The following is a 26,673-nucleotide window of genomic DNA, read 5'->3' as shown; positions in this document are numbered from 1 at the left end:
AATACTTTTCTTTCTGCCTTAACACCCTCAAATCTCAATTTAATAGTCATTTTCTCAGGAAAGCTTTTCCAAGCTTTCCCGATTCAGTGGTAGCAACTATGTGTCTTGCTCCAGGAAATTGAGCATGCGAAATAAATCATTTTACTTCATTTTCTTTAAGTCTAATTAAATTTGACATTGAGATCCCATCCTTTCATTGCCGCTGGAAAATTTATCCTTCATTCATATGTTGGATGGTATTCAGGGAGGTCCTTTCTTGCTGCCTAAATTAGTATAAGAATCCTGATGCTTCTGTCTGGGAAATGGGGATATGATACATATAAGTATTTAGTCCATTGTGGTCACCCTGATAACCTCATTGTTCAAGCTCCCATGTTTGCTTAGAGTCAAGTGGTTCCAAGACTTCTATGCCAAGATTGTGCATGAGAATCATTGATAAAACTGGAGCCCTGGTCCCTGATATCCAGCTTCCCTGGGGGCCCCCCACAAGTCGTGCAACTTCCCAAAATAACTGCTAGAGATCTAGGTATGGTTTCCTGCTGTTTGAGGTACAGACTAACTCTCTCCCCTTCCTGATCTGAAGGCATCCCCTCCCTCAGTGGACTTCTTCTCATGCTCCTCCCTGCAAAAAAGTTTCAGTGAATTCAGGCTTTCAGAGAAAAAAGCCAATAAAGTGTTTGCCTTCAGGGGCATTCTAGACTTGGCCTTGCACACAAACCTCCTCTTAGACAAGAGATGGCTAGCACCTGGCTACCTTCTGGAAGAGGGGAGGAGGGAAGAAGGCAGCAAAAACAATTCACAATAAATATGTCAATACATTATCCTGCCAAAAGTTTAAATCAGGGCCAGCCCTGTGGCGTAGCTGTTAAGTGCGCACGCTCTGCTGCTGGTGGCCCGAGTTCGGATCCTGCGCACGCACCGATGCACCGCTTGTCAGGCCATGCTGTGACGGCGTCCCATATAAAGTGGAGGAAGATGGGTACGGATGTTAGCCCAGGACCAGTCTGCCTCAGTAAAAAGAGGAGGATTGGCGTGGATGGTTGCTCAGAGCTGATCTTCCTCACACACACAAAAAAGTTTAAATCCATGATTGCTCATTTTTATCACAGTTTCCGTTCTAAATTTGTCTGTATGATTATTTTAATATTAGTCTCCTTATCTCCATAATGTGATCTTCATGAGATCACTAGTATAGTTTTAAAAGCTAACATTGTATTTGGCTATAATAACCATTCAATACGCCTTTGTTGAATTAATTAACCAATAAATAAATAAGTGAAGAATATTCCACAAGTTCCACCAGTAGAAAAAGAGCTCATATTAAATGTTTTACTTTCTTCCAGCTGTCTCCTATATATAATCTGGTTCCAGTGAAAATAAGAGATGCACACCAAAAGAAACAAAATTTGGAAAGAGCCATTGAAGATTATATCAATGAATTCAGTGTAAGAAAATGCCACCCTTGCCAAAATGGAGGTACAGTGATTCAGATGGACGGACAATGTTTGTGCTCCTGCCCACTCACATTTGAGGGAATTGCTTGTGAAACGGGAAAAAAAGTAATCTCTTAAGGTGAGAACAACTTATTTGATATTATTAAGAACAAAAATATGCATTTGGGGATTATTTAATTTGAAAACTAGCTTTTGAATTCATTTGTACTAAACTTTTAGATTATCCATGTAAACAGAGGATAAAAATGAGATGAATAGTGCAAATGCACAAATCAGTCTTTATGTGTCATTTAGCATGCAGTTTTAACATCTCCTACCTCTACATTTAAATAGAACTATAAACAAATAATAAATTGTAATGATTGTATTACTTTTTAATTATCAAAATGTTCATATAAAAAGTTTACAGAAACATAACAAACATCAAAATTAACAAATGTTAAACACGTATGTATCATATATACTTTATATATCTATATATAATATACAGTGTGTATATGTGTGTATGTATACATATACATAAATACTTGAGATCCCCTTTATGAGAAAGACAATTACAGACACTTTATACTACATCCCCTCCCCCCACAAAAAGCCCAGGTGCCATTCCTCTCTCCCACACAACTCAGATACATCACTGTCATTAAGTTAGCGTGCATCCTGCCAGTCCATATTTTTGTATTTGTACTAAATATATATGTACCAATTAAAACAATTTGATGTTGTTTTGGTTGTTTTTAAAATTTACATAAATGGTAATTACTGAATTTTAATTTTGTGATTTTAACTTTACTAGTGTTTACGAAAACTGAGATTCTGCACTGCGTTTTAGAGCTAATCACCTGAAATTGTATTATTCTAATTTTTACAAGAAGGAAGGACTTTAGCCTTATTTCTAATACTAAGAGGATCTGCTGAGTCTTTTATTCCAGGAGAATTAATTAGAATCCTAATAGATAAGTGAGATTTAGCCCAAGTGTTAATTATCACAAGATTAATTAGTAAGATTAACTTCCTACGGAAATCATAGCTTACATTTTCGATTGAACAAACAGCTTCCTACAACAGAATTTCTGAAACAATCATGTAGTTTCCTCAAACAAAGACTCAGAGCCTCGAGTTTATCATTCAACCATACTTTCAACTCTTACAACGAAAATTTTAATATTACAAGAATGTTTTTTGCCCTTCTCAGCAAACACACTTAGAAACTCAATAATATGGTAACAATATACATGTTAGAATTTGTCTTCAATTTTAGGATAATTGATTTATAAATATACGCTAACTCTGTCTCTCGTCTACCTAAAGTCTCACTCCAAAGCTTTCTATTCCAAAGAGCATTTGTATTCTCCAAAAATCCATGCTATTAGCACTCAGCACCTCTGTTTTCTACCTATCTCTTTCTATGTGGAATACTCTACAGCTTTCTCAGTGATTTCTTCAGCTCTATCTTCTAATTTTCCACTTCTTTTTTTTTCAGCTACATATAGTCTACACCGTAACCAATCTGAGAATTTTGTTTAAATTATTATTCTAAAATTTCTATTTGGTTCTTTTTCAAGTCAATTATTTTTCTTTCCTAGCCTATTGGATTTTTTTTCCTATGTTTATCTCTTTGAATATGTTAAGTATGTTCATATGGAAGTCTCTCTCAGATTGCTCCAGAATATATAGTTTCGGCGCTGTAATTCTTTGTCTATTATGTCTGCTTACTCATTCTCATGGCATTTTTTTCTTCCTTGAGTACTTAAGTAATTTTTTATTACAGGCTTAGTCTTCAGTGGAAATTGTTTCCTGTGGGAACCCTGTCACCTCTGGGTAGTGAAGGTATTTCGAGTGTTAATTTGCTTCTTGGGAGGCCTTGTTGTTTTCATCTGGTTTGCACCAGGTTTTTATGTAAATTTCTTGATTCAGGTTCCACATTTTGTGTTTCGTGGATAATGGAAATCAAGTTCCCTCTCCCTCTATATATAACAGTTTTGAGGACACTAGCATCTTCTGGGTGACTTTTCACATCTGACCAATGATGGTCCACCAGTTCCTCCCTGAGACACTAGACCGTATGAAATCTGTCTTGCTGAATCTTTCCCTCAAGGAAGTTCTTCCAGGCAGCCAATTTTCTGCAGAATGTTCAGTTCCAGCTTCCCATTTAAACGGCCTACCCCCATCATGAGGTTGAAAATCTGAACACATCATCTTTCTTTTTACATACTATTTACTTAAAGTGGAATGCACTCTTTCTCTTCCCTCACCCAATTCAACCTCACTCTCCTTCAGTCACCTTCTGTGTTTCTATTCCTTCTAGATCAGTGGTTCTCAATCTAGTTGCTCATTATATTTACCTAGTTAGCTTTTTTAAAAAGGACAAAATCCGGCGGCTCCGTGGCTTAGCGGTTAAGTGCGCGCACTCCGCTGCTCGCGGCCCGGGTTCGGATCCTGGGCTCATACCGATGCACCGCTTCTCCGGCCATGCTGAGACCGCGTCCCACATACAGCAACTAGAAGGATGTGCAGCTATGACATACAACTATCTACTGGGGCTTTGGGGGAAAAAAATAAATAAATAAAGTTAAAAAAAAAATTTTAAAAGGACAAAATCAAAAACAAAACAAAACAGATTATCTCAAGTCAATAAAACCAGAACCTTTGTGGTGGATCCTGCCTGGGCATGGTTCTTTTTTTCTTTTCTTTCTGTTTTTTTAATCCTCTGGTTATTCTAATCTATAGCCAGTGTTGCAAACCTCTATTCTGGACTCAGGCTAATTAACATCCCTTTAGTGAAATCTCCTCTGATTCCTCTAGGAATCAGTTCTCTCTCTATGCTCCCTGAGCACTTTTCCCTCTGCTCTTCCAGCACTAACCACATTTACTCTCCCTACACAAGATGAATATCCCCTCCAGCTTGGAAATGTGTCTTATATCTTAAACTTCATTCTACTCCCAGCACCTAAACAGTATCTGGCACGTCATGGTGCAACAGGATAAGGGCATGAATAGATGGACAGGTGGATGAACCCAAAGTTGCAGTCCTATTAATAACTAAAATTTGATAATCTTTTGTTTTCTCTAGGATTTCCAGACCGAAAAAAAAAAAACAGAGCTGTTTGCTTCCCTGGGATTGTATGGAAAGAAAAACACCAGGACCTTCCAATTTAAGATCTTGCCCCTGGAGATAATTCTTGCTGCCAAATGAAAAGCAGTATGCTTCATGAAAATCCTACCAACCTCTGAAGTCTCCTCTCTCTTAGATCCACAATGCTTCTTTTCCTCCTTAAGCTCCTATGATGTTTCCATTTTTTATTCCCTAATGAGGAGAGTCAGCAGCGAAATATGCCAGGACTGCTTTCTCTCACAGGCAATGCCAATCTCTTGCCAACAAAACAAAATTAAATTAAAAAGAGAATGTTGGTTAAAAAGACTTTAAAGTAATTGCCAAAGTGCTTCATATGATTAATCTGTTCTGCCAGTTCCATTACCACAAGTCTGTACCATGCAATTTCGCTCTTGTTTACATAGTTGTGTCTTGTTTGGTCGTTCGTTGACACATGAGTGCATTCATTGGGCAGAGAGTTGCTGCACCTACCACAGGCCCAGCACTCTGCTCATTAGTCTTAGCTCCCCAGTTTAACTCTACGTCTCCAAGGGAAAAAGCGTATCATATTTGTAACCAAGACATATTAGGTTAAGTCATGTGAAATTGCCTCTATTCTGTCATATTTCACCAAAAAAAAAAAACAAACAGCAATTTCATATGGTCCAACTTAATACCTGGCCTTACGAGTTGTATAAGGTAAGCCTACCCACGTAATCAGCTGATTAAAGGAGCTGGCTGTACAATTCTATCCATTAGATAGCGTGGTACTTAAGGCCTGAGAGCTTTTGAAAAGGTCTGAGAACTCTAAAAAAAGAAAAAAAAAAGGAAAAGAGTGAGCCTAAATACAATGAAAAAATGCAAAATCAAAGTTAATAAATGTTTAATTAAATGTCAACAACATGTGTCATGTCAATTTCGTTAATTGTTACTCATTAATATACATTTCATGCATTTATGAATAAATTTCAGTTCAATAAATTTCAGTTTTTCTCACTTTGCAGAAAAAATGCACGATTGCTAAGAAATCACGGTAAATAAATTACTTATTAGAAAATAATTTCAAAAGCAAAATTTTAAAAATAATTTTCAAGTTTATTTTTAAGAGCAAAGAAAAAGGTTATTGGATATGGCATGCATTTTTAGTATGATATGGAGATGGTGCTCTAAAAATAAAAATGCCAGGCCGTATAGGGTATTAAAATAGTCCTGGAAGCTCAAGAGAATTCCTGTTTCCTGCCACCAGAAATCTAGGTGAATCAGAAAGAATTAGGATTTGTTTAGTGCATATAAATATCGAACTCTTCTCTTAGAAAATCCACTGTTGAAAGAGTTTTTGACGTAGAGCATCTGGATCAAAGGGGAGTTATCCTAGTAACTATTGAGATTTCCTTTCATTCTTGTAAATTACAAATGTCAAACAAGAAAAGAGCTGACCCCCTAGGATCAGCTGAATCATTTATCAGAGTCTTTTCTACTAGAATTGGGGGGAATGGTGCAAGTTCACTGTTGATGGCAAGATTCTCCAACTTCCTTCTAAGGTGGTGTATCTGGTAGAGCATTTCCAGCAGGGTGCACCATTGAGACACCAGAAACTGCCCAACAGGAATTAGCACAGAGAAGAAAGTCTCTAGACCGGAACCGAGGAAGAATCACCAGAAATTGGGGGAGATGAGTACCTCCCGGCTGCTAGCCATTACATGGCTCAGCCTGAATTGTGGTTGGGAAAAAGCAGACTCCTGAGAAGGGAAGTTGTAGCTAGTCCAGCAGACAGAGTGTGGACCATCACCCCCACGTGCTCTCTGAGGGGCACATTACAAATTCAAGGAAAGGGACATGTGGACTCAAATGTGGACTCTGATACTCAAGGCTGTACATTCGGATTATTACACTGAACCCAGTCGTTATCAAAAAGACCCGGGGAAGCTGGATGGGCATCCATGTTCTCTTGGGCCTAACGGGAAAAGAACCTTCAGAGTATTGCTACGTTTTTACACTTTTCTCTTTTTATACTTAAAATTCAGGTTGCTTATTCATTCTACCGAGCACATGGTAGACAGTCAACACATACCTGCTGACTGCCAACACACACCTGGCCTCACACCAGTGTCTCCCCAAGGCCCTTTGATTGTGTACACAGCAAGACACTGCATACAACAGCAGCTTCTGAATCAGCTTCCTAATAGTGGTTATTTATGAAAAACAACCCAAAGTGGTGGCTAAAAGACTAGTCTCAGTTTGGTTTACTTAAAACAAAAATGAAATGATTTTCTCTCTTTCTCCCTCTGTCTCTGTCTCCTTTTTTCTCTATCTCTCTCTCTCCCTTTTTCTCTCTCTCTCACAACACACACAAATAAATAATTCACTGGACAAACCTCTATCTTTCCGCCCACCACCACCCCTTGGCACTTTCACTCCCACCTCATGCTCGTTATCCACTACCATGCTAAGAGCAGTGACATGGTCCAAGAGAAAGCAGTGGTATGGCTATTTAACAATAGACAAGTTACTAAGCCCCAAGGTATGTCCAGGGATAATAATATCACCTTCACAGAATTGTTATGTTGGTTCATTAAGACAATGCATATAATGACCTTGGCACCTAATAGACAAGCAATAAATGGCAGCTATTACCATTGTTATCAAGCAAGGCTATTGATATAAATTCCTCCAAATCTGACTTTAACATTTGTGATATTAGATGGCCAAGAAGATTAAATCTGAAAATGGAAGATAACTGTATATGGCAGAGTGGCTTAGTAACTCGCCTCTAAATAATTAGTAGGTTCAGTAATTTTTTTAAGGGGTAATTTTTCTTATTGTGGCAAAAGATATATTACATAAAATTTACCATTTGACCATTTTTAAGTGTACAGTTCAGTGGCATTAAGTACATTCATTGTTGCGAAACCATCATCACCATCCGTCTCCAGAACTTTTTCATCACCTCAAACTGAAATTCTGTACCCATTAAACAATAACTCTCCATTCCCTACTTCCCCACCCCTGCAAACTACTGTTCTACTTTCTGTCTCTATGAAATTGACTATTTTAGGTACCTCATATAAGTGGAGTCATAGAACACTTGTCCTTTTGAATCTGATTTATTTCACTTGGTGTAATGTCTTCAAGAATTTCATTGCTTTTTAAGGCTGAATATTATCCCTTGTGTATATATACTACATTTTGTTTATACATTCCTCTAATGATGAACACTTGGGTTGCTCCCATCTTTTGACTATTGGGAATAATGCTGCTGTGAACGTGGGTGTACCAAAATCTCTTCGAGTCCTTGCTTTCTATTCTATTTTGTATATACTCAGAAGTGGAGTGGCTGGATCATATGTTAATTCTATGTTTAATTTTTGGAGGAATCATCATACTGTTCTCCACAGCGGTTGTACCATTTTACATTCCTACCAGTAATTCACAAGTGTTCCAATTTCTCCACATCCTGGCCAACGCTTTTTATTTTCTGGGTTTTTTTTTTTTTTTATATAATAGCCATCCTAAAGAGTGTAAAGTGGTATCTCATTGTGGTTTGAATTTACACTTCCCAATGATTAATGAGGTTGAGCATCTTTTCATGTGCTTATTGGCCTTTTGTATATCTATTTTGGAGAAATGTCTATTCAAGTCCTTTGCCTATTTGTTAATCAGGTTGTTTTTTTGTTGTTGAGTTGTAGGAGTTCTTTATACATTCTGGATATTAATCCTTTATCAGAAGTATGATTTGCAAATACTTTCTCCCATTCTGGGGGTTGCCTTTTCACTCTATTGATAGTGTTCTTTGATGCAAAAAAAGTTTGTAATGTTGATGAAGTCTACTTTATCTATCTTTCCTTTTGTTGCCTGTGCTTTTGGTGTCATATCCAAGAAATCATTGGATCCAATGTCAACGTCATGAAGCTTTTCCCCTATGTTTTCTTCTAAGAGTCTTATAGTTTTATTAGTGCTTATGTTTAAGGTTTGACTCATTTTGAGTTAATTTTTGTGTATAGTATAAGGTAAGGCTCCAACTTCATTCTTTTGCATGTGGATTTTGAATTTTCCTGGTATCATTTGTTGATCAGTGATTTTTTTTTAACCATGTGCTAGCCTACTAAAGTCAATCTGCCTGGAATGGACAAGAGAAAAGAGGGTCAGGATGACATTGAATCATTTCACAAGTTGTGTTCTAATACATTTGTTTTCATAGCTACATTATAGATACTCTTAAGTCCTCCTTGTAGCATTATTAAGTAGTAGTATTAAGTTCCAAAAGGTAACACAAAATTGAAAATAGAAACATTCTTATTCTTCTGACCAAAAAGAAAATGGTCACTAGGTTACACTCAGGTATGACTAATTTTGTATTGTCATAAATAATTTTGTATTTAGACAGGCTTCCTGCTTGACAAATCCTTGTTTGAGCAATAGAGTATAAAAAAGACTAGTTTGAGTAACTTTTCAAATGGAGAGAATAGGATGAGTCTACGGTGCAAAAAAAGAAACTCAAAGAAAAAGAGTAAAATCTGGAGATGTTTTTAAATTGATTATTTTAAACAAATTTAAAGTCATATTGTAAAAGTGAGAAAAAGTATAAAGATTTACCAATATTTATCCTGCACTGAAATGGAAATATTCCTATTTTAAAATTAAACAGACAACAGACTAGGAAAATGAAAACATTCACAGCAGCAATTAATTGACAGTGGGAAAAGATAAGAACTCAAGGAATAGTGGAGAGACCCATTTCCCTTTTGTCATCTTCTCTGAGTCTGTAAGATCTCAAGGCATATCTGTTCATTTTCCAAACTTTGTGGCCTAACCTTCCCGTTGGGAAGGAAACTGGGAATGAATGAATGGAAAAATAAATGAATTAATGAGGAAAGATAAAAGCAAAAATAGATCAATTTTTCATGTAGGATCTTTTCATTCTTTCCTTCATTAAAGTGCAAATTATCATTAACAAATTGTCAAGAGTAATGACCAATCCAACGAGATTGTGTGTTTTTTGTTTTGCTTTGTTTTGTTTTTTGGTGAGGAAGATTCACCCTGAGCTAGCATCCATGCCACTCGTCCTTTAGATTTTAGTATGTGGCTGTCAGCACAGCATGGCTGCTGACAGAATGGTGCAGGTCCATGCCTGGGAACTGAACCCAGGCTGCTGAAGCAGAGGGCACTAAATTTAACCACTAGGCCACCGGGGCTGGCCCTAAGGGTGTGTATTTTGATGATATCAGTTAAATCTCATTGTCTTGGACACCCAGTGAGATAGAAGGATTATAACTTGAATTCTGCTTCTGAGAAGAATATACAAGGACTGAAGAGGTGGGAAGCCATGAGAAGAGAATAGCAAAAGCCGTAAGAAGAAAATATCAAGACTCAGCAGACTCCTGGAAAGCCTTATGAGTCCCCCAAAACCCAAGAGAGGGCAAGATACAAATTACAGCCAAAATAGCAAAAGAAAGTGATAAATAAATGGCAAGCAGTAGGATATATTGGAGCAAATGAGGAAGCCATTTGGTGTAAAACTAATTTGGCCTGAGCTCGTTTTTCCAAAAGGGCCTGTGGCCTTTGAACTTGCATTGCATATCTGCTTTAAGCAATTAACATGTCCCAAAAACGAGAACAAATGCCCTTAAGATAATGATGCAACTTCTCCCACATTGGCCTTTCCTTAAGGTTAAGCATTTCTCCCTAGGCTAGGATTTGATTGCTGTGCTCAGCCTGTGACCACCCAACTTGAGACAGCAGACCTGCTATCTGCTGTGTCCATCAATCGCTGTGCCGGCAGGGCAATCTCACTACTATCATAAAAGGGACGGTGCAGGGCTGGCCCCGTGGCTTAGCGGTTAAGTGCGTGTGCTCCGATGCTGGCGGCCCGCGTTCGGAACCCCGGGCGCGCACCAACGCACTGCTTCTCTGGCCATGCTGAGGCCGCGTCCCACATACAGCAACTAGAAGAATGTGCAACTATGACATACAACTATCTACTGGGGCTTTGGGGGAAAAAATAAATAAATAAAAATTAAAAAAAAAAAAGGGACGGTGCAATCATATATGATATATGCTCTTTGATGGTATATAACTGCTCTGTACACTTGGGGAAGGAAGGCTCCAGGTTATATGGTCCTCAAATTTGGCTTATAATAAGCTCACCCCAATTTTGATTTATAGATTGATTATGGATTATTTGCATTGACAAAAATAATAGGTAAATTAATATATAACATAGAATTCTTCTATAAGCTTTGTTCTTTGTCTCTTTGCTCTTCAAGTTTAATTGGATTGATAAAAGACTCCTTAAGTAAAGTTTAGATTCTTTCTTCATTGTCCTATTTCAGCAGTTCTTTTAGAGTTTAGTAAACATTTGCCTGGGATTGGGTTTAAATTGTAAAGACAATTGTTCCTCGCCCTTCTTGAGTTTAGATACAATTTACTCATCCCATAGAAATACAGTGTGAACTCTCCTTTTAGTGGAATTTTTTACTGAAGCTGGTTAAAGTTACTTCATCCTGAGCACCTAGGTTCTGAAAGGGTTAAGGCCTCCTTCCATCAAAAATAAAAAGTACAAGAGTGAAAAAAAATCTATTTTGTTTTCAAAACAAAAAGTGAAAGAGAAATAAGCCAAATCCAGGAACTGCCCATTTCCTCCCACATGACCTTTTTAAGCATGCCTGTTCTTATCCTGCTTTCTTCCTGCTACTTTCCATTTGGCTGTTCCATATCTATCCAAGCAGGGAGAATAGAATTTCCTTGAATTTCTATGAATCTATTTTGTGAGTTTGAGTTGTTCTTGGCTGGCGCAGTTCAAATGCATGTTGATAAAAAGAGACAAGTTGACAAAATAATAAAGTTTTAGCTGACCCGTTTCCTAGTCTGGAAACTTCAGGCGTCACTTAATATTTCTGCTTTCATTTCATCATCGCAGAGCAGCAATGTGGTGGCCATATCCTAGTGTTTGACAATATTTTAGCCAAGAGTTCTCCTACAGCTTCCCATAAATGATGGGCTTCAAGGGAGGCTGTACACTTGCGGAATTTGTATGCAAATCGTATCTGCTTTCATCAGATTTTGAAAGGAACTCATGAGCCAAAAAAATATTTAAAAAATAAAAGCTGCTTTAGGATCTTAGAGTGACAGAAGAAAATATGAAAATTAATTTGAACTGGAGGAATTTCAAATCTAGTTAAGGAGACAAACCTAATGCAGCCGATACAATGGGAGAACCATAAAAAGCAAGCAGATCAAAGAACTTCATTTCAGTTGTTCAGTCTGCAAGAGTCCAGAAAAATGGGGAGATGAGTGAGCGAGCAGCAGAGAAGGCTTCCTGGAAGAGGTGAGACTCAACATCCCCTCTGTTCTCCTATCTCACGGATCTTGTCCCGGCATGTTAGTATTGGGCACATAAAGTAGCTGATGATTTGCTTCTTCCTTAAAATGTTAACCATTCAGGTTATGAAGCTGAAATTGTGTAAGAGTTTATAAGTATTTCTAACTCTCTATGCTAACAATTTTAACCATGCTCCTTTTAATGCCTGATAGATAAAACACTGACAATGCTTTTAAATAATGATCAGTAAGTAATGTTACTTAACTTTTTATTTGTTCTATCTCCTATATTCTTGTAAATCAACTTAAAAAAAAAGGAAGCTGGTTTTTGTAAGCTACTCAGTATCTCTGGGCCTCACAGTCATCACCTAGTTGTCACCTTCAATGAACATCAGAGGGGCAGACTCATTGCCTAAACAAAAGCAGTGTTCTAGAATGCAAATTTATAAAAAGAAAATGCATGCCCAAGTATTTGAAGAATTCTAACCACTTTAGCTTTCTCTGAGCTACTTCTCCCACCCACTAGCAGAAATAATTGCAGCGCCCATACCACAAAAATATAACTTTATCTTCTTTAGATGGTATCACTATATTGTCTGTCATCTTTATTGCATTTCCTGTTTCATTTTCCTGCTCAAGGACTGATGTACTTAGTTGACTTCACAGGAAATGTACTCACATATGTGATATTTGAAATATGTTTTTTTAAAAGTAAAGCGATTATGCTCCAAAAAATAAAAATAAAAACTTGTTGGTGGATTATGAGTTATGGTTGGAAGCTTCAGTCCTTACTTGTTTTTTCTTAGCCAAAAATACTTCTCTTAAATATATGTTTTTGAGAGACTGCTGAATTTATGTCAATAATAACTAAAAATTACCTTAATCTGCATTTAGAAATAAGCACAAATTGAAACAGAATTCAAATGAATAAATAGAAATTCGAAGTTCTCTTAACCAGAGACTTGTCCAATTGTCTACATTGGTAATAGAAATTGCTAGATTTCTATTTATCATGTAATTTTTGTCCAACTGGACAAAATTTACAGAGAGAAAATCATTGAAAGACCAAGAATAAGTAATTATTATGTAGTGCATGGTGAAAATATGTTGTTAAACTTAGTAGTAATGATGTCAGAGCATCAGGATGATTTGTCCCTGCAAGGCTGCCTGGTGATCTGTTTACCGTCTCCGTAGTACGAGTCACCTGCTCCTCCTTTTAGAGCCCAAGCTTGCCTGCCCCTTGGAATTACCTGGGAAACTTTGAAATGTACTGATGCCTGGGTCTCACACCTAGAGATTTTGATTTAAAGGTCTGGGATAAAGACTGGGAACTGGGATTTTTAAAAGCTTCCTAGGTGATTTTAATGTGCAGCCAAGCTGAGAACCACCACTCTAGCCCCTAAACTGTACCTGCACTGTGATAATCTCTGCCCCAGCAGATAGTGGATAAGAGACTTTCTGGCTAAGCTAAAGAATGTCTCCATTCCAAGGACTTCTTCCGGCAAGTGTTTTAAATCTAAAAGCATGTCTGGTTGCCGTACCCGCCTTGCCTTGATCTTCCTCCCCCATTCATTCCTTAAGCGTTTATTATGTGCCAGATCCCACGCAATTTCAGATTCCTCATGACCCACCTGGCTCCTGATTGCTCCTCAAGCCCACCCCTCTTTCAAATGCCTACAGGTCTCAAAGAATTATCAGGTTCCTTTCCACCGCTGGAACATGCCCCCTGCTCTGTCTTCCTGCCTTGTCCTGGCAATGATTCTACCCATATCTCTAATCACATCTTGATTTTGAAAAACATTTTCATTTTAAAGAATGAATAATAAGGAACATCTTTTTTAGTAAGGATTTTGTATTATTACAGTAGTAATTAGCATCAGCTCGGCATCAAGCAAAGAAATTTGGTACCCCTCTACTAAGTAAAGGCAGTAGTCCTTACAAGATCTAGAAATTTGCAACCCCAAATTAAGGAATCAGTTGCCTTTCCTTTGCAATAGGAAACAAAGATGATTTTCTGCCCTTGAAATTACTTTAGTATCAGGCCATATATTCAAAATAAAGGCGATAATTCCGTGTACCAGAATGTGTTTAAAGAGGTACTACGGATGATTGGTGCGAAATCTGACTACAGGGGATCAAATACCATGCCCTTAATATCTCCTTCATCAATGTGAGAGACTGAGGCATCTGATGCTAACAAATATTACCAAAAAGTTAATTGACATGTACTTTCTATTTTCAATGAAGTGAATGACATCCTATCATAAGCTTATGAATATCGCCACTATTTAAATGTTGATGAGATAGATTTAAATACATTTGGAATTGTTGATTAAAATTATCATGATCCTTCTGTTCATTTTAAGATTATAGTGATGTTTTTAACAAGTACTATGTACTCAAAATAGAAAAGTCAAAAAGTCAGCAAAGTACAAAACAAGAATTATTTGTAATAATATCTCCATCCAAGTCAACCACTGTTAACATTTTAGAGTGGGTCCTTCATTCATAGATAGATAGATAGATAGATAGATAGATAGATAGAAGATAGGTCCACAAATACCGATTTTGTAGAAAACAGGTTAATAACGCACATAGAATTTAATATCCAGGCACTTTTTAAAAAATTGTGTTAATCTTGCAGACTTCAAAGCATCACCTGTACCTGTTCTCATATGATTAAAGTGTGATAACTGGATAAACCTGGCCAGGTATACAAATGCTCTGTGGGCTGAGATAATATGCAAATAATCCTTACATATCAATGTGTGAAAGCTGGACAGACCACACAGTTCAAAAAAGGAAGTACGCTCTGCAAAACTAACTTGCACATTCACTGTCCGAGTTACAGCATCTTCGAGGTCGCTGTGTGCCAGGCATATCAACTCTTTTCAAAAAAAATGGTAAGTAATAGATTTTATGACTTTCCCTGGTCTGGCAAACATCTAACCTGCTCTACACGGAGCAGAGAGGGGTGGGGGGTGCTACGCTGCCAGGTGCTCCAAGCGTTTGGAATTTTTCTTCTTCCCATTGTTCCATTTGCTGATAAAGCTGCTGAGACTCGATTACAGCAGTTGCAAGGCTATGGCTTCAGGAGTTCCCTTTTTTGTTCGAAGCCTTCAGAACTGAGGAAGAGCTATGCCTTAGAGAAAGAAAAGTTGTATTCTCTGTCTTTGCCTCTTGAGATAACTGGATGCCAGAACCAGCAGTCAAGTTTCCTGTTCCGAGCACTTTGGATCCCCGAAGAGAACTCCAGCGATATACGTGGGGCAGTATTGCTGATGATGAGAGCCATTTTGACAACAAGTACATTTTACAAAGGAGCTCTTTTGTTTAAAAAATTCATTTTATTATTTTAATTAAGAGAAGCAAACAAAGCCCAAATAGTCCAAACCTTAAGGACGGGTTGTGTTCCCAAAGTTAATTGAAAGTCATTATCTGGAGCACACTTAAAATAATGACTGGTTTCCCAGTTCCCATAAAAACTAGCTTAACTCATAATGTAGCTGAACTACAGTGTTAATATTCTGCTACACAATTTCATATTCTTTCTCTGTAGAAACTGGCTGTGTTCTTCTACATGCGGTGTTCTTATGCTCCCAGAGTCTAGAAGAGAGCCAACTTTTATCTCCCACACTCCCTCCCCCACTCCCCAGCCCCTAGAAGACTGGAGACGCGTTATCCTTTCTCTCCTTGTAGAGAGGATTACTTCCTTTGCCAGTTCCCAGTGAGAAGATAGCATTGAGACAATGACTCCTACAGGGACTCAGTGGGGGAGGGTGTGTGCTGCAGACAGTGGAATCGAGAGGGCAAAGGATTCATGGGATGTGTTTGTAGTCTGGAAGCTCTTAAACCAGAATGGGGAAAGTGTAGAGGTGAGGATAACCTTGCCATGGGGGAGAGAGGGAGAAGGGGGGAGAGATGGGGTCAGAGTTGCAGAGTCACAGGGGAGAGGAATGCACAGTGGTGGAGGAAATTGTAGCACATGACCCTTCCTGTAGCCGCATCTGTAAGAGGAAGGCAGCCATCTGTTAAGGTGGGACTTACAAGTCCCTCTAGTGTCTCCAAACTGGGTCTTTAGGTCCAGAATTCTTAGCAAACAGCTTGACCTTAATTACTGATATCATCTTCAAAAGTAAACAAGGGCACTGTGGTTTACAAAGAGTTATTTGGATTTTCTTAAGGAAAATGAGATGATCATAGCAGAAAAAAAAAGTTTAACTGAATAGTGTATGTTTGGTAATACGTAAGCAATGTTTTCTTAAGAGATCGTCATCTTGTTATAAAACTAGCACATATTATTAAAGAAAATTTCTTAAAAATATAGATATGCAGAAACAAAACAATACACATTTTCTATAGTTCCATCACCTAGGGGGCAATCATTGTTAATACAGATCCTTCTAGAATTTCATCATTTTTAAATATATTTTATAAATATAATTTTCTATAAGTGCTATCATACTTTATAAACCATTTCCTTATCTGATTTTTTATGTAAAACATTTTGAATAATATATGAGTTAGATATCATTTCTAATGATAAGTCATTCTTAATGACTATGTAGTTTTTCCATAATTTAATTTAATCAGTTCCATATAGTTAGACATTTAGGTTTCATATTTTATTTTTCTTTCTGTATGGTACTACGACAAGACTGTCACAAGCGTTCTTTTATATACAGTGCCTGATTATTTTCCATTGACAGAACTACTAGGAGAAGAACTAAGTGAAAAATACATCTATTTAAGATTTTAAACACAGATATCCTCTTGTTAAACAATATATTTCAAGTTTACTTACTATATAGTGGCATGGTAAGTGAATTTCCCAGTTGCAATTATGTATATACATGCTTATCTTTGTAGCATGTCCAAGTTATACTTAAAGAGGAAGCAGATTTCCCTTAATTTCTCTCTCCCCAGCATTGCTTCTGACATTTCTATGACAGGTTGTGAAAGGTATGTAGCATATTAAGAAAGGTGTTTTCTCCTTGAAAGGCTTCATAGCACAGTCAAAAGGCCATGTGCCTGGCTCCTTACGCTTTGCTTACCAGTTGTATGTTTTTTTCACAAGTCCCTTAAGCTCTGAGTTTGTTTCTTTATCCAATAGTGGTGACATGATGATGATGCTGATAGTTACTGTGGAACAGTGTCCTTGTAGAGGGTAAATAAGATTGCAATTATAAAGTACCTATTATAGTGCAGGCACCAACCGGATACTGGATAAATATTGGTTTCCTTTGTTCTAGCCCTCAAAAAATAATTTCCTAAGGAGGCATAGAGACTTCCAGTGAACACAGGAGGAGAATGATAATGGCAGTTAACATTTGTGAGCCCTGACATACACTGTCTCGTTTAGTCCCCATAACAACCCTTACGAATCGTGACTGCTCTTATTCCTATTTTCTCGCCGAGTACAATGAGTCTTGGAAACGGTAAGTCACTTGCTCACAGTCACACAACTATTAAATATTGGGACTGGAATTTGAGCACAACTCTGTCTGCTCTCAGAGCCTGAACATTTCTACCTTTTGCTGCATCTGAGAAAAAGTAGGTACAGAAGAAGGCAACAGCGTAGTCCAAGAAAAGCCCAGGCCTGGCTTTTAGGAGTACGAGGGGCCTTTTCTCAGGCTGGTGCCCGTCCCTGTTGGATTTGGGAATCAGCTGCGTAGCTGCTTCTGCTACTGTCACTATGAATTGTCCTATTTTTAGAATGCTCACTTTATTGAAATCTTCTAGAAGCCACTGGGATGGGAGGCTGGAGGAGTTCCTGGCTTTGAAGTTCTCTACCCCAGGGTTCAGAAAGAGGGACTAAATGATCAAATGGCTCCCCCCTCCCCCAAGCTCACGTGCTGTGTTACTGGTGTGACTAACCCCGCCTCCTCCAGGCTGAGTGATGGAAGGGAGCCATCAGAAAGTGAGACCACGTCATGGCTCAAGTGGTTGTCTGGAAATTCACCTTTTATTGCCCTCTCCCTATAACTTATTGGGAGAAGAACTGTGGAAACTTGTGGGAATGAGGCGCAAAAGTACGTGGGATTTTGTGAGGACAAGCACATCAGCTATTAAGATTGGTGGGTTTTAGCCACACAGCGGCAAGTAGAGCTGGGTTCTGGGCCCAGCCTCCCGAAACCCCTGGTAGGATCTTGACCCAGCTTCTCCAGCTCTCTCTCAAGCTGCTCAGTCAAGTTACAGACTTGGCCTAGGTGTTCCCTGATATTCTTTATAATGTAATGCTTCCCTTTAGAACTGGAAGGTCATGGGCAATAGGATTCTACTTCTCAAATACCTGCCTCTGTGGACATTGACTTACTCTGTGACCTTAGACCATCAGCTTACTTCACAGTTCTCCAATGGCAATAATAGAATGATACCTGTCCACACGACAAGTATTTTTAGGTACATTCCAATTTGTAGACTTTTCTGAACAAAAGAGAGGAACAGATATCTAATAATGCACAAATTTTTTTATGAATAAACCTTAAAAACTTTTAAGAAATGACGTAAAAATTGTATTTTGGGTTTTTGTTAGTTTTGCTCCTTTCATTCAGCTTTCAATTCACATGTGGTCTACTGACGAAAGAAATGTGCTATCACTTACTCATTCATTGAACAAAGATTTGCTGAGCCTCCCCGCCACGTTGGGGCTCTGCTCGATGAGAAAGCAGGGTGAACAACCCAGGTGGGGTCCTGGCTTCCTACAGCTTAACACTAGGTGCAGTGGGTCTCAAACTTTAGCATGCCTCTGAATCACCTGGAGGGTCAGGGATAGGGCCTGAGAATTCACATTTCTAGTAAGTTCCCAGATGATGCTGCTGGTCCAGGCACTTGGAGAACCACTGTTCTGTGGAAGTGATAGATCAAAAGCTAATCAAAGTGAACAAATAAGTACAATATCTTTTGGTGACCGCTGAAGGAACTGAGCACATAGAAGAGACATCGTCTCTAGATAGGGATCCGGTCTCTGATGAGGTGGTGTTTAAACTAAAGCAGTGGGCTCAACTCTGGCTGCACATTAGAATCACTTGAGCAGCTTATAAATCATATTCATTCTCAAGGCCTCAACTGAGATCAGTTAAACCGAAACCTTGAGGTGGGAGGTGGGGCCCAGTGAAGGTTGAGAATTGCTGTAGCAAAGAGAGAATGAGCTGGGCATGGGAAAAGCACCAGTAAAAACCACTTCTAGCAGAGAAAATGGCAGGTGCAAAAGACATGGGCAGGGGAGAGCTTGGATCTGTAAGAACAGCATGGCCGGAGCTCAAGCAAGAGGAGAGTGGCAAGAGAGGGTTTCAAGAAATAGGCAGCAACCACGTTAATTGCTGGGCTCAAAGGCCATGACAAGGAATTCCATCTTATTTTGTTCACCCTGACAGTCACTGGAGGCTCCTAAGCAAAAGAGTGAGAGCCATTATCTGATTTACATTTTGAGAGGAGGGCTTCTTCTGAAGTGACATACTTCGCCCTCATCCTTCAAAATTGTGGCTTCAAATTTGAACACAGCCAAGTTAGAGAATAAGCGAAGACTTTCTGAGGGTAACACATTTGGAGATTTGCAAATAACTTGAGACGCTGCAATGGAGGCCCAGTTGAGAGCCGGCATCCCAGGAAAATCAGAGAGTATGAAATCTGAGCTAGAAGGATCCCTGTGAGAGCTGGGCTTCCAACCCACTTCTTTCAAGAAGAGTGTAATTCTCTTCCTTATCATGTAAGCTGGAGGAGGTCATCACAATCCTGAATGAAATGCTAATATCCCCAAACAGAAATCCACCCCTTCGACTCCTTAGCCTATTCATATCCTCCACATCTGCAAAAGGGGCCACCTACCTTTCGCTGCAAGATCTAGCCCAATGTGTTAAAAAATTCCTTTGCTGTGACAAGCGAGTTTCAAGCCAAAGATGAGAGGTTCAAATTCTAGGCCATGTCTTTCAATGACACATTAATGCATACAGGAGGAAATGAGAACCACTTCTCAGAGCACATTTTAGCATACACTATATGTGTGGCACTCTTATTCTTGAAGTGAATGGGTGTGGGGCTCCAATTCTTGATTTAGTAACCTCAATACCACTCCCCTAATTCTTGGAGGTGCATTCCATCTGCCCTTCCTTTCCTCTTAAGTTCTTCTTTTTTTAAAATATTATGGTATGTTGTGAAACAAACAATGTAACAAACGCTCATATACTCACACTCAGATTTCACACATATTACCATTTGCCACAACGTTGCCATTTTGCCATCTTTTTAGAAACTAAAAAAGACAAAGTTTTTGCCCTTCCCAGTTCCATGCCCCTCCCTCCAACAGCAGAGGAACACCTGCTCTGAAAGTGGCTTCTTGCCTTCTCAGCCATGTTTTTATAGTTTTATTTCACCTGCCTGTATCCATAAAATATCATATAGTATTGTTTTGCCCAGTTTTATTTTTTTATGATTTCTGCATTTGCCTTTTTTCGCTCTGCAATTGTATATTTTCAAGATGTATCCATTTGGACACATACAGCTCTGGTTCAGTGTATTGAATTGCTGTGTAATTATATTGCAGTTTATTTATCTATTCTCCAACATTTAATTTGTTGCCATTATTTTCCATTTCAAACAGTACTAGAATGAATATTCTTTTACACAGAGGGTATGGGCACCTTCAAGTTTATTGGATGTTAGCAAATTGTTCTCCAAAGTCATTGCATCTTCCCACCAGCCTTGTATGCGAGTTGCCGTTTCTGTACGTCATCCCTAAAACTTGGTATTGCCAGATTTATTGAGAGAGTTTTGAGAATTTGTTACATGCAAAACTACTTCATTGTCGTTTCAATTCTTCTGATTACTACGGAGATGGAACATGTTTTTGTGAGATTATTGACCATTCAGGTAACCTCTTCTGTGAATTCTCCTCATGTCCTTTATCTGTTTTCTTATGGATTATTTTTTCATGTTGATGTATAGGAATTCCTTATATAATTCTAGGCATTAATCCTGTGTCAGTTAGATGTATTGCGAATTTTATGCTTCCAATATATGGCCTTTTTTTCAGTGTCTCTTTTTTATACAGAAGTTTTAAATCATTTTTTTTCTTTTTTTTTTAATTTCTTGTTTATTGCAGTAACATTGGTTTATAACATTGTATAAATTTCAGGTGTACATTATTATACTTCTATTTCTGCATAGATTACATCATGTTCACCACCCAAATACTAATTACAACCCATCACCACACACATGTGCCGAATTATCCCTTTCACCCTCCTCCCTCTCCCCTTCCCCTCTGGTAACCACCAATCCAATCTCTGTCTCGATGTGTTTGTTTGTTGTTGTTATTATCTACTACTTAATGAGTAAGATCATACAGTATTTGACCTTCTCCCTCTGACTTATTTCACTTTGCATAATACCCTCAATGTCCATCCATGTTGTCACAAATGCCTGGATTTCATAATTTCTTATGGCTGAGTAGTATTCCATTGTGTATATATACCACATCCTCTTTATCCATTTGTCCCTTGATGGGCACTTAGGTTGCTTCCAAGTCTTGGCTATTGTGAATAACGCTGCAATGAACACAGGGGTGCATGTACCTTTACAAATTGGTGTTTTCAAGTTCTTTGGATAAATACCCAGCAGTGGAATAGCTGGATCATATGGTAGTTCTATCCTTGATTTTTTGAGGAATCTCCATACTGTTTTCCATAGTGGCTGCACCAGTTTGCACTCCCACCAGCAGTGTATGAGAGTTCCCTTCTCTCCACATCCTCTCCAACACACGTTGTTTCCTGTCTTGTTAATTATAGTCATTCTGACGGACGTGAGGTGCTATCTCATTGTAGTTTTGATTTGCATTTCCCTGATAGTTAATGATTTTGAACATCTTTTCATGTGTCTGTTGGCCATCTGTATCTTCTTTTGAGAAATGTCTGTTCAGGTCTTTTGCCCATTTTTTAATTGGGTTGTTAGTTTTTTTGTTGTTGAGATGCATGAGTTCTTTATATATTTTGGAGATTAACCCCTTATCAGATCTATGGTTTGCAAATATCTTCTCCCAAATGTTAGGTTGTCTTTTCGTTTTGTTGATGGTTTCCTTTGCTGTGCAGAAGCTTTTTAGTTTGATGTAGTCCCATTTGTTTATTTTTTCTATTGTTTCTCTTGCCCGGTCAGACATGGTGCTTGAAAAGATGTTGCTAAGACCGATGTCGAAGAGCGTACTGCCTATGTTTTCTTCTAGAAGTTTCATAGTTTCAGGTCTTACATTCAAGTCTTTAATCCATTTTGAGTTAATTTTTGTGTATGGTGTAAGGTAAGGGTCTACTTTCATTTTTTTGCATATGGCTATCCAGTTTTCCCAACCATTTGTTGAAGAGACTTTCTTTTCCCCATTGTATGTTCTTGGCTCCTTTGTCAAAGATTATCTGTCCATAGATGTGTGGGTTTATTTCTGGGCTTTCGATTCTATTCCATTGATCTATGTGTCTGTTTTTGTGCCAGTACCATGCTGTTTTGGTTACTATAGCTTTGTAGTATATTTTGAAATCAGGGGGCCGGCCCTGTGGCTTGGTGGTTAAGTGCGCGCGCTGCAATGCTGGTGGCCCGGGTTCGGATCCCGGGTGCGCATCGAGGCACCACTTCTCCGTCCATCCTGAGGCCGAGTCCCACATACAGCAACTAGAAGGATGTGCAGCTGTGACATACAACTATCTACTGGGGCTTTGGGGGGAAAAAATAAAATAAATAAAATCTTTAAAAAAAAAAAAAAAAAGAAATCAGGGAGTGTGATACCTCCAGCTTTGTTCTTTTTTCTCAGGATTCCTTTAGCTATTTGGGGTCTTTTGTTGTTCCATATAAATTTTAGGATTCTTTGCTCTATTTCTGTGAAAAATGCTGTTGGAACTTTGATAGGGATTGCATTGAATCTATAGATTGCTTTAGGAAGTATGGACATCTTAACTATGTTAATTCTTCCAATCCAAGAGCACGGAATATCTTTCCATTTCTTTGTGTCTTCTTCAGTTTCTTTCAGCAATGTTTCATAGTTTTCAGTGTACAGATCTTTCACCTCTTTGGTTAAGTATATTCCTAGGTATTTTATTCTTTTTTTTGCAATTGTAAATGGAATGGTATTCTTAATTTCTCTTTCTGCTACTTCGTTGTTAGTGTATAGAAATGCAACTGATTTTTGTATGTTGATTTTGTATCCTGCAACTTTACCATATTCATTTATTACTTCTAAAAGTTTTTTGGTGGATTCTTTAGGGTTTTCTATACATAATATCATGTCATCTGCAAATAGTGACAGTTTTACTTCTTCCTTTCCAATTTGGATCCCTTTTATTTCTTTCCCTTGCCTGATTGGTCTGGCTAGGACTTCCAGTACTATGTTAAATAGGACTGGTGACAATGGGCATCCTTGTCTGGTTCCTGTTCTTAGAGGGATAGCTTTCAGTTTTTCACCATTGAGGATGATATTAGCTGTGGGTTTGTCATATATGGCCTTTATTATGTTGAGGTACTTTCCTTCTATACCCATTTTATCCAGAGTTTTTATCATAAATGGATGCTGTATCTTGTCAAATGCTTTCTCTGCATCTATTGAGATGATCATGCGATTTTTATTCTTCATTTTATTAATGTGGTGTATCACGTTGATTGATTTGCGAATGTTAAAGCATCCCTGCATACCTGGAATAAATCCCACTTGATCATGGTGTATAATCTTTTTAACGTATTGTATGCGATTTGCTAGTATTTTGTTGAGGATTTTTGCATCGATGTTCATCAGTGATATTGGCCTATAATTTTCTTTTTTTGTGTTGTCCTTGTCTGGTTTTGATATCAGGGTAATGTCGGCTTCATAGAATGAGTTAGGGAGCTTGCCCCCTCCTCAATTTTTTGGAAGAGTTTGAGAAGGATAGGTATTAAGTCTTCTTTGAATGTTTGGTAGAATTCACCAGCGAAGCCGTCTGGTCCTGGACTTTTATTTTTGGGGAGGTTTTTGATTACTGTTTCGATCTCCTTACTGGTGATTGGTCTATTCAAATTCTCTACTTCTTCTTGATCCAGTTTTGGAAGGTTGTATGATTCTAAGAATTTATCCATTTCTTCCAGATTGTTGAATTGGTTAGCATATAGCTTTTCATAGTCTTCTCTTAGAATCTTTTGTATTTCTGAGGTGTCTGTTGTAATTTCTCCTCTTTCATTTCTGATTTTACTTATTTGTGCCTTCTCTCTTTTTTTCTTGGTGAGTCTAGCTAAAGGTTTGTCAATTTTGTTGATCTTTTCAAAGAACCAGCTCTTGGTTTTATTAATTTTTTCTTTTTCTTTTGGTCTCTATTTCACTTATTTCTGCTCTGATTTTTATTATTTCCCTTCCTCTACTGATTTTGGGCTTGGTTTGTTCTTCTTTTTCCAGTTCCTTTAGGTGCATTGTTAGATTGTTTCTTTGAGATTTTTCTTGTTTGTTGAGATAGGCCTGTATTGCTATAAACTTCCCTCTTAGAACCACTTTTGCTGTATCCCATAAATTCTGGCATGTGGTATTTTCATTTTCATTTGTCTCCAGATATTTTTTGATTTCTTCATTGACCCAGTCATTGCTCAGTAGCATTTTGTTTAATCTCCACGTATTTGTGGCTTTTCTGATTTTCTTCCTATAGTTGATTTCTAGTTTCATAGCGTTGTGGTCAGAAAAGATGCTTGGTATTATTTCAATCTTCTTAAATTTATGGAGACTTGTTTTGTAGCCTAATATGTCATCAATCCTGGAGAATGTTCCGTGTGCATTTGAAAAGAACGTGTATTCTTCAGTTTTTGGATGGAATGCTCTGTATATATCTACTAGGTCCATCTGTTCTAGTGTGTCGTTTAAGGCCAATGTTTCCTTATTGATCTTCTGTTTGGATGATCTATCCGTTGATGTAAGTGGAGTGTTAAAGTCCCCTACTATTATTGTGTTACTGTCTATTTCTGTTTTTATGTCTGTTAATAATTGCTTTATATATTTAGGTGCACCTACATTAGGTGCGTAGATATTTACAAGTGTTATATCCTCTTCTTGGATTGTTCCCTTGATCATTACGTAATGCCCTTCTTTGTCTCTTTTTACAGTTTTTGTTTTAAAGTCTATTTTGTCTGATATGAGTACTGCTACCCCAGCTTTCTTTTCATTGCCATTTACGTGGAGTATCTTTTTCCATCCCTTCACTTTCAGTTTGTGAGTGTCTTTAGGTCTGAAGTGTGTCTCTTGTATGCAGCATATATATGGGTCTTGTCTTTTTATCCAATCATCCACCCTATGCCTTTTAATTGCAGCATTTAGTCCATTGACGTTTAAAGTAGCTATCGATAAGTATGTACTTACTGCCATTTTTTAACTTTTTTTTTTTTCTCAGTGTTTTAGCAGTCTTTCTCTGTTCCTTTCTTCTTCTATACAGAATTGATGGTCTCTTTAGTTTGACCTCTGTCTGAAAGCTCTACTGTTTAACTCCCCTCCTCCCTCCTTTTATGTTTTTGATATCATATCTAACCTCTTTTTGTGCATTTGTATCCATTACGTTCTTATCATGGAAATAGATAATTTTTCCTGTTTGTGGTCTTCTCTTTTCCCCTTAAATCAGTCCCTTTAACATTTCTTGTAGCACTGGTTTCTTGGTGACAAACTCCTTTAATTTTTGCTTGTCTGGGAAATTTTTGATCTCTCCTTCCATTTTGAATGATAACCTTGCTTGGTAGAGTATTCTTGGCTGTAAATTTTTTCCTTTTAGCACTTTAAATATATCGTGACACTCTCTTCTAGCCTGTAAGGTTTCTGCTGAAAAGTCAGCTGATAGCCTTATGGGGTTTCCTTTGTATGTAACTTGACTTTCTCTTGCAGCTTTTAGGATTCTCTCTTTATCTTTAATTCTGGACATTTTGATTATGATGTGTCTTGGTGTGGGCCTCTTTGGGTTTATCTTGTTTGGGGCTCTCTGTGCTTCCTGTACCTGGATGTCTGTTTCCTTCCTTAGGCTAGGGAAGTTTTCATCTATTATTTCTTGAAATAGATTCTCTGCCCCCTCACCTCATTCTTCTCCTTCCGGGACACCTATAACACGGATGTTAGTGCACTTGATGTTGTCCCAGAGGTCCCTTAGACTGTCCTCACTCTTTTTAATTCTTTTCTCTTTTACCTGTTCACCTTGGGTAATATCTTCTAGTCTTTCATCCAGCTCACAGATCTGTTCTTCTGTATCCTCTACTCTGCTTTTGAGTCCCTCTAGTGAATTTTTCATTTCCAGTATTGTACTCTTCATTTCTGATTGGTTCTTTTTTATATCTTCCATTTCTTTGTTGACATTCTCACTGAGTTCATCTATTCTTCTCCCCCGATCAGTGAGCATCCTTAACACTCTTAGTTTGAACTCTCTGTCGGGTAGGTTGCTCATTTCTGTTTCACTTAGTTCCTTTTCTGGGGTTTTGTCCTGTTCCCTTACTTGGAATGTATTCCTTTGCCTCCTCCTTTTGCCTCTTTCCCTGTGCTTGTGTCTACATATTAGGTAGGTCAGCTATGTCTCCTGCTCTTGGATAGGTGACCTTATGTAAGTGATGGCTTAGGAGGCCTGCAGTGTGCTTCCTTCGGTTCTCAATGTTCCAAGGGTGACCCCTATGTGGGCTACATGTGTCCTTCTGTTGTGGCCTGTTTGCTCTCCCTGTAGGCGCCCAGGGAGGCCGAGTTATGCTCCTGGCCAGCTGTTGTAATGCTCAGCTGCTTGTAGTTGTTGTGGGCCCTTCAGTCTCTTTATCAGGTGTGGGGAGCCCCAGCACAGTTGGCTGCAAGTTCTAATA

At 38.2% G+C, this 26,673-nt stretch overlaps 2 protein-coding genes across 3 annotated transcripts in view; both read left to right on the top strand.

Moving 5' to 3' along the window:
- Positions 1–1,571, top strand: part of C9 (complement C9) — a 44,849-nt gene extending 43,278 nt beyond the window's left edge. The window contains exon 10 of the mRNA XM_004422762.3: positions 1,344–1,571. Coding sequence (XP_004422819.2) covers positions 1,344–1,571 — 228 coding nt within the window. The remainder of the gene's footprint in view (positions 1–1,343) is intronic.
- Positions 1,572–14,711: 13,140 nt separating this feature from the next.
- Positions 14,712–26,673, top strand: part of FYB1 (FYN binding protein 1) — a 158,137-nt gene continuing 146,175 nt past the window's right edge. For both annotated transcript variants that reach the window (XM_004422761.3, XM_087443225.1), the window contains exon 1: positions 14,712–14,768. In XM_004422761.3, coding sequence (XP_004422818.2) covers positions 14,766–14,768 — 3 coding nt within the window. In that variant the 5' untranslated portion in view covers positions 14,712–14,765. The remainder of the gene's footprint in view (positions 14,769–26,673) is intronic.

The sequence above is a fragment of the Ceratotherium simum genome, chromosome 18, assembly GCF_057802395.1.
Source record: "Ceratotherium simum simum isolate JZ-2026a chromosome 18, ASM5780239v1, whole genome shotgun sequence".
In the NCBI taxonomy this organism is placed as follows: Eukaryota; Metazoa; Chordata; class Mammalia; order Perissodactyla; family Rhinocerotidae; genus Ceratotherium; species Ceratotherium simum.
Note: the sequence above shows the minus strand (reverse complement) of the source record. Positions and strands in the feature narration are given on the sequence as shown.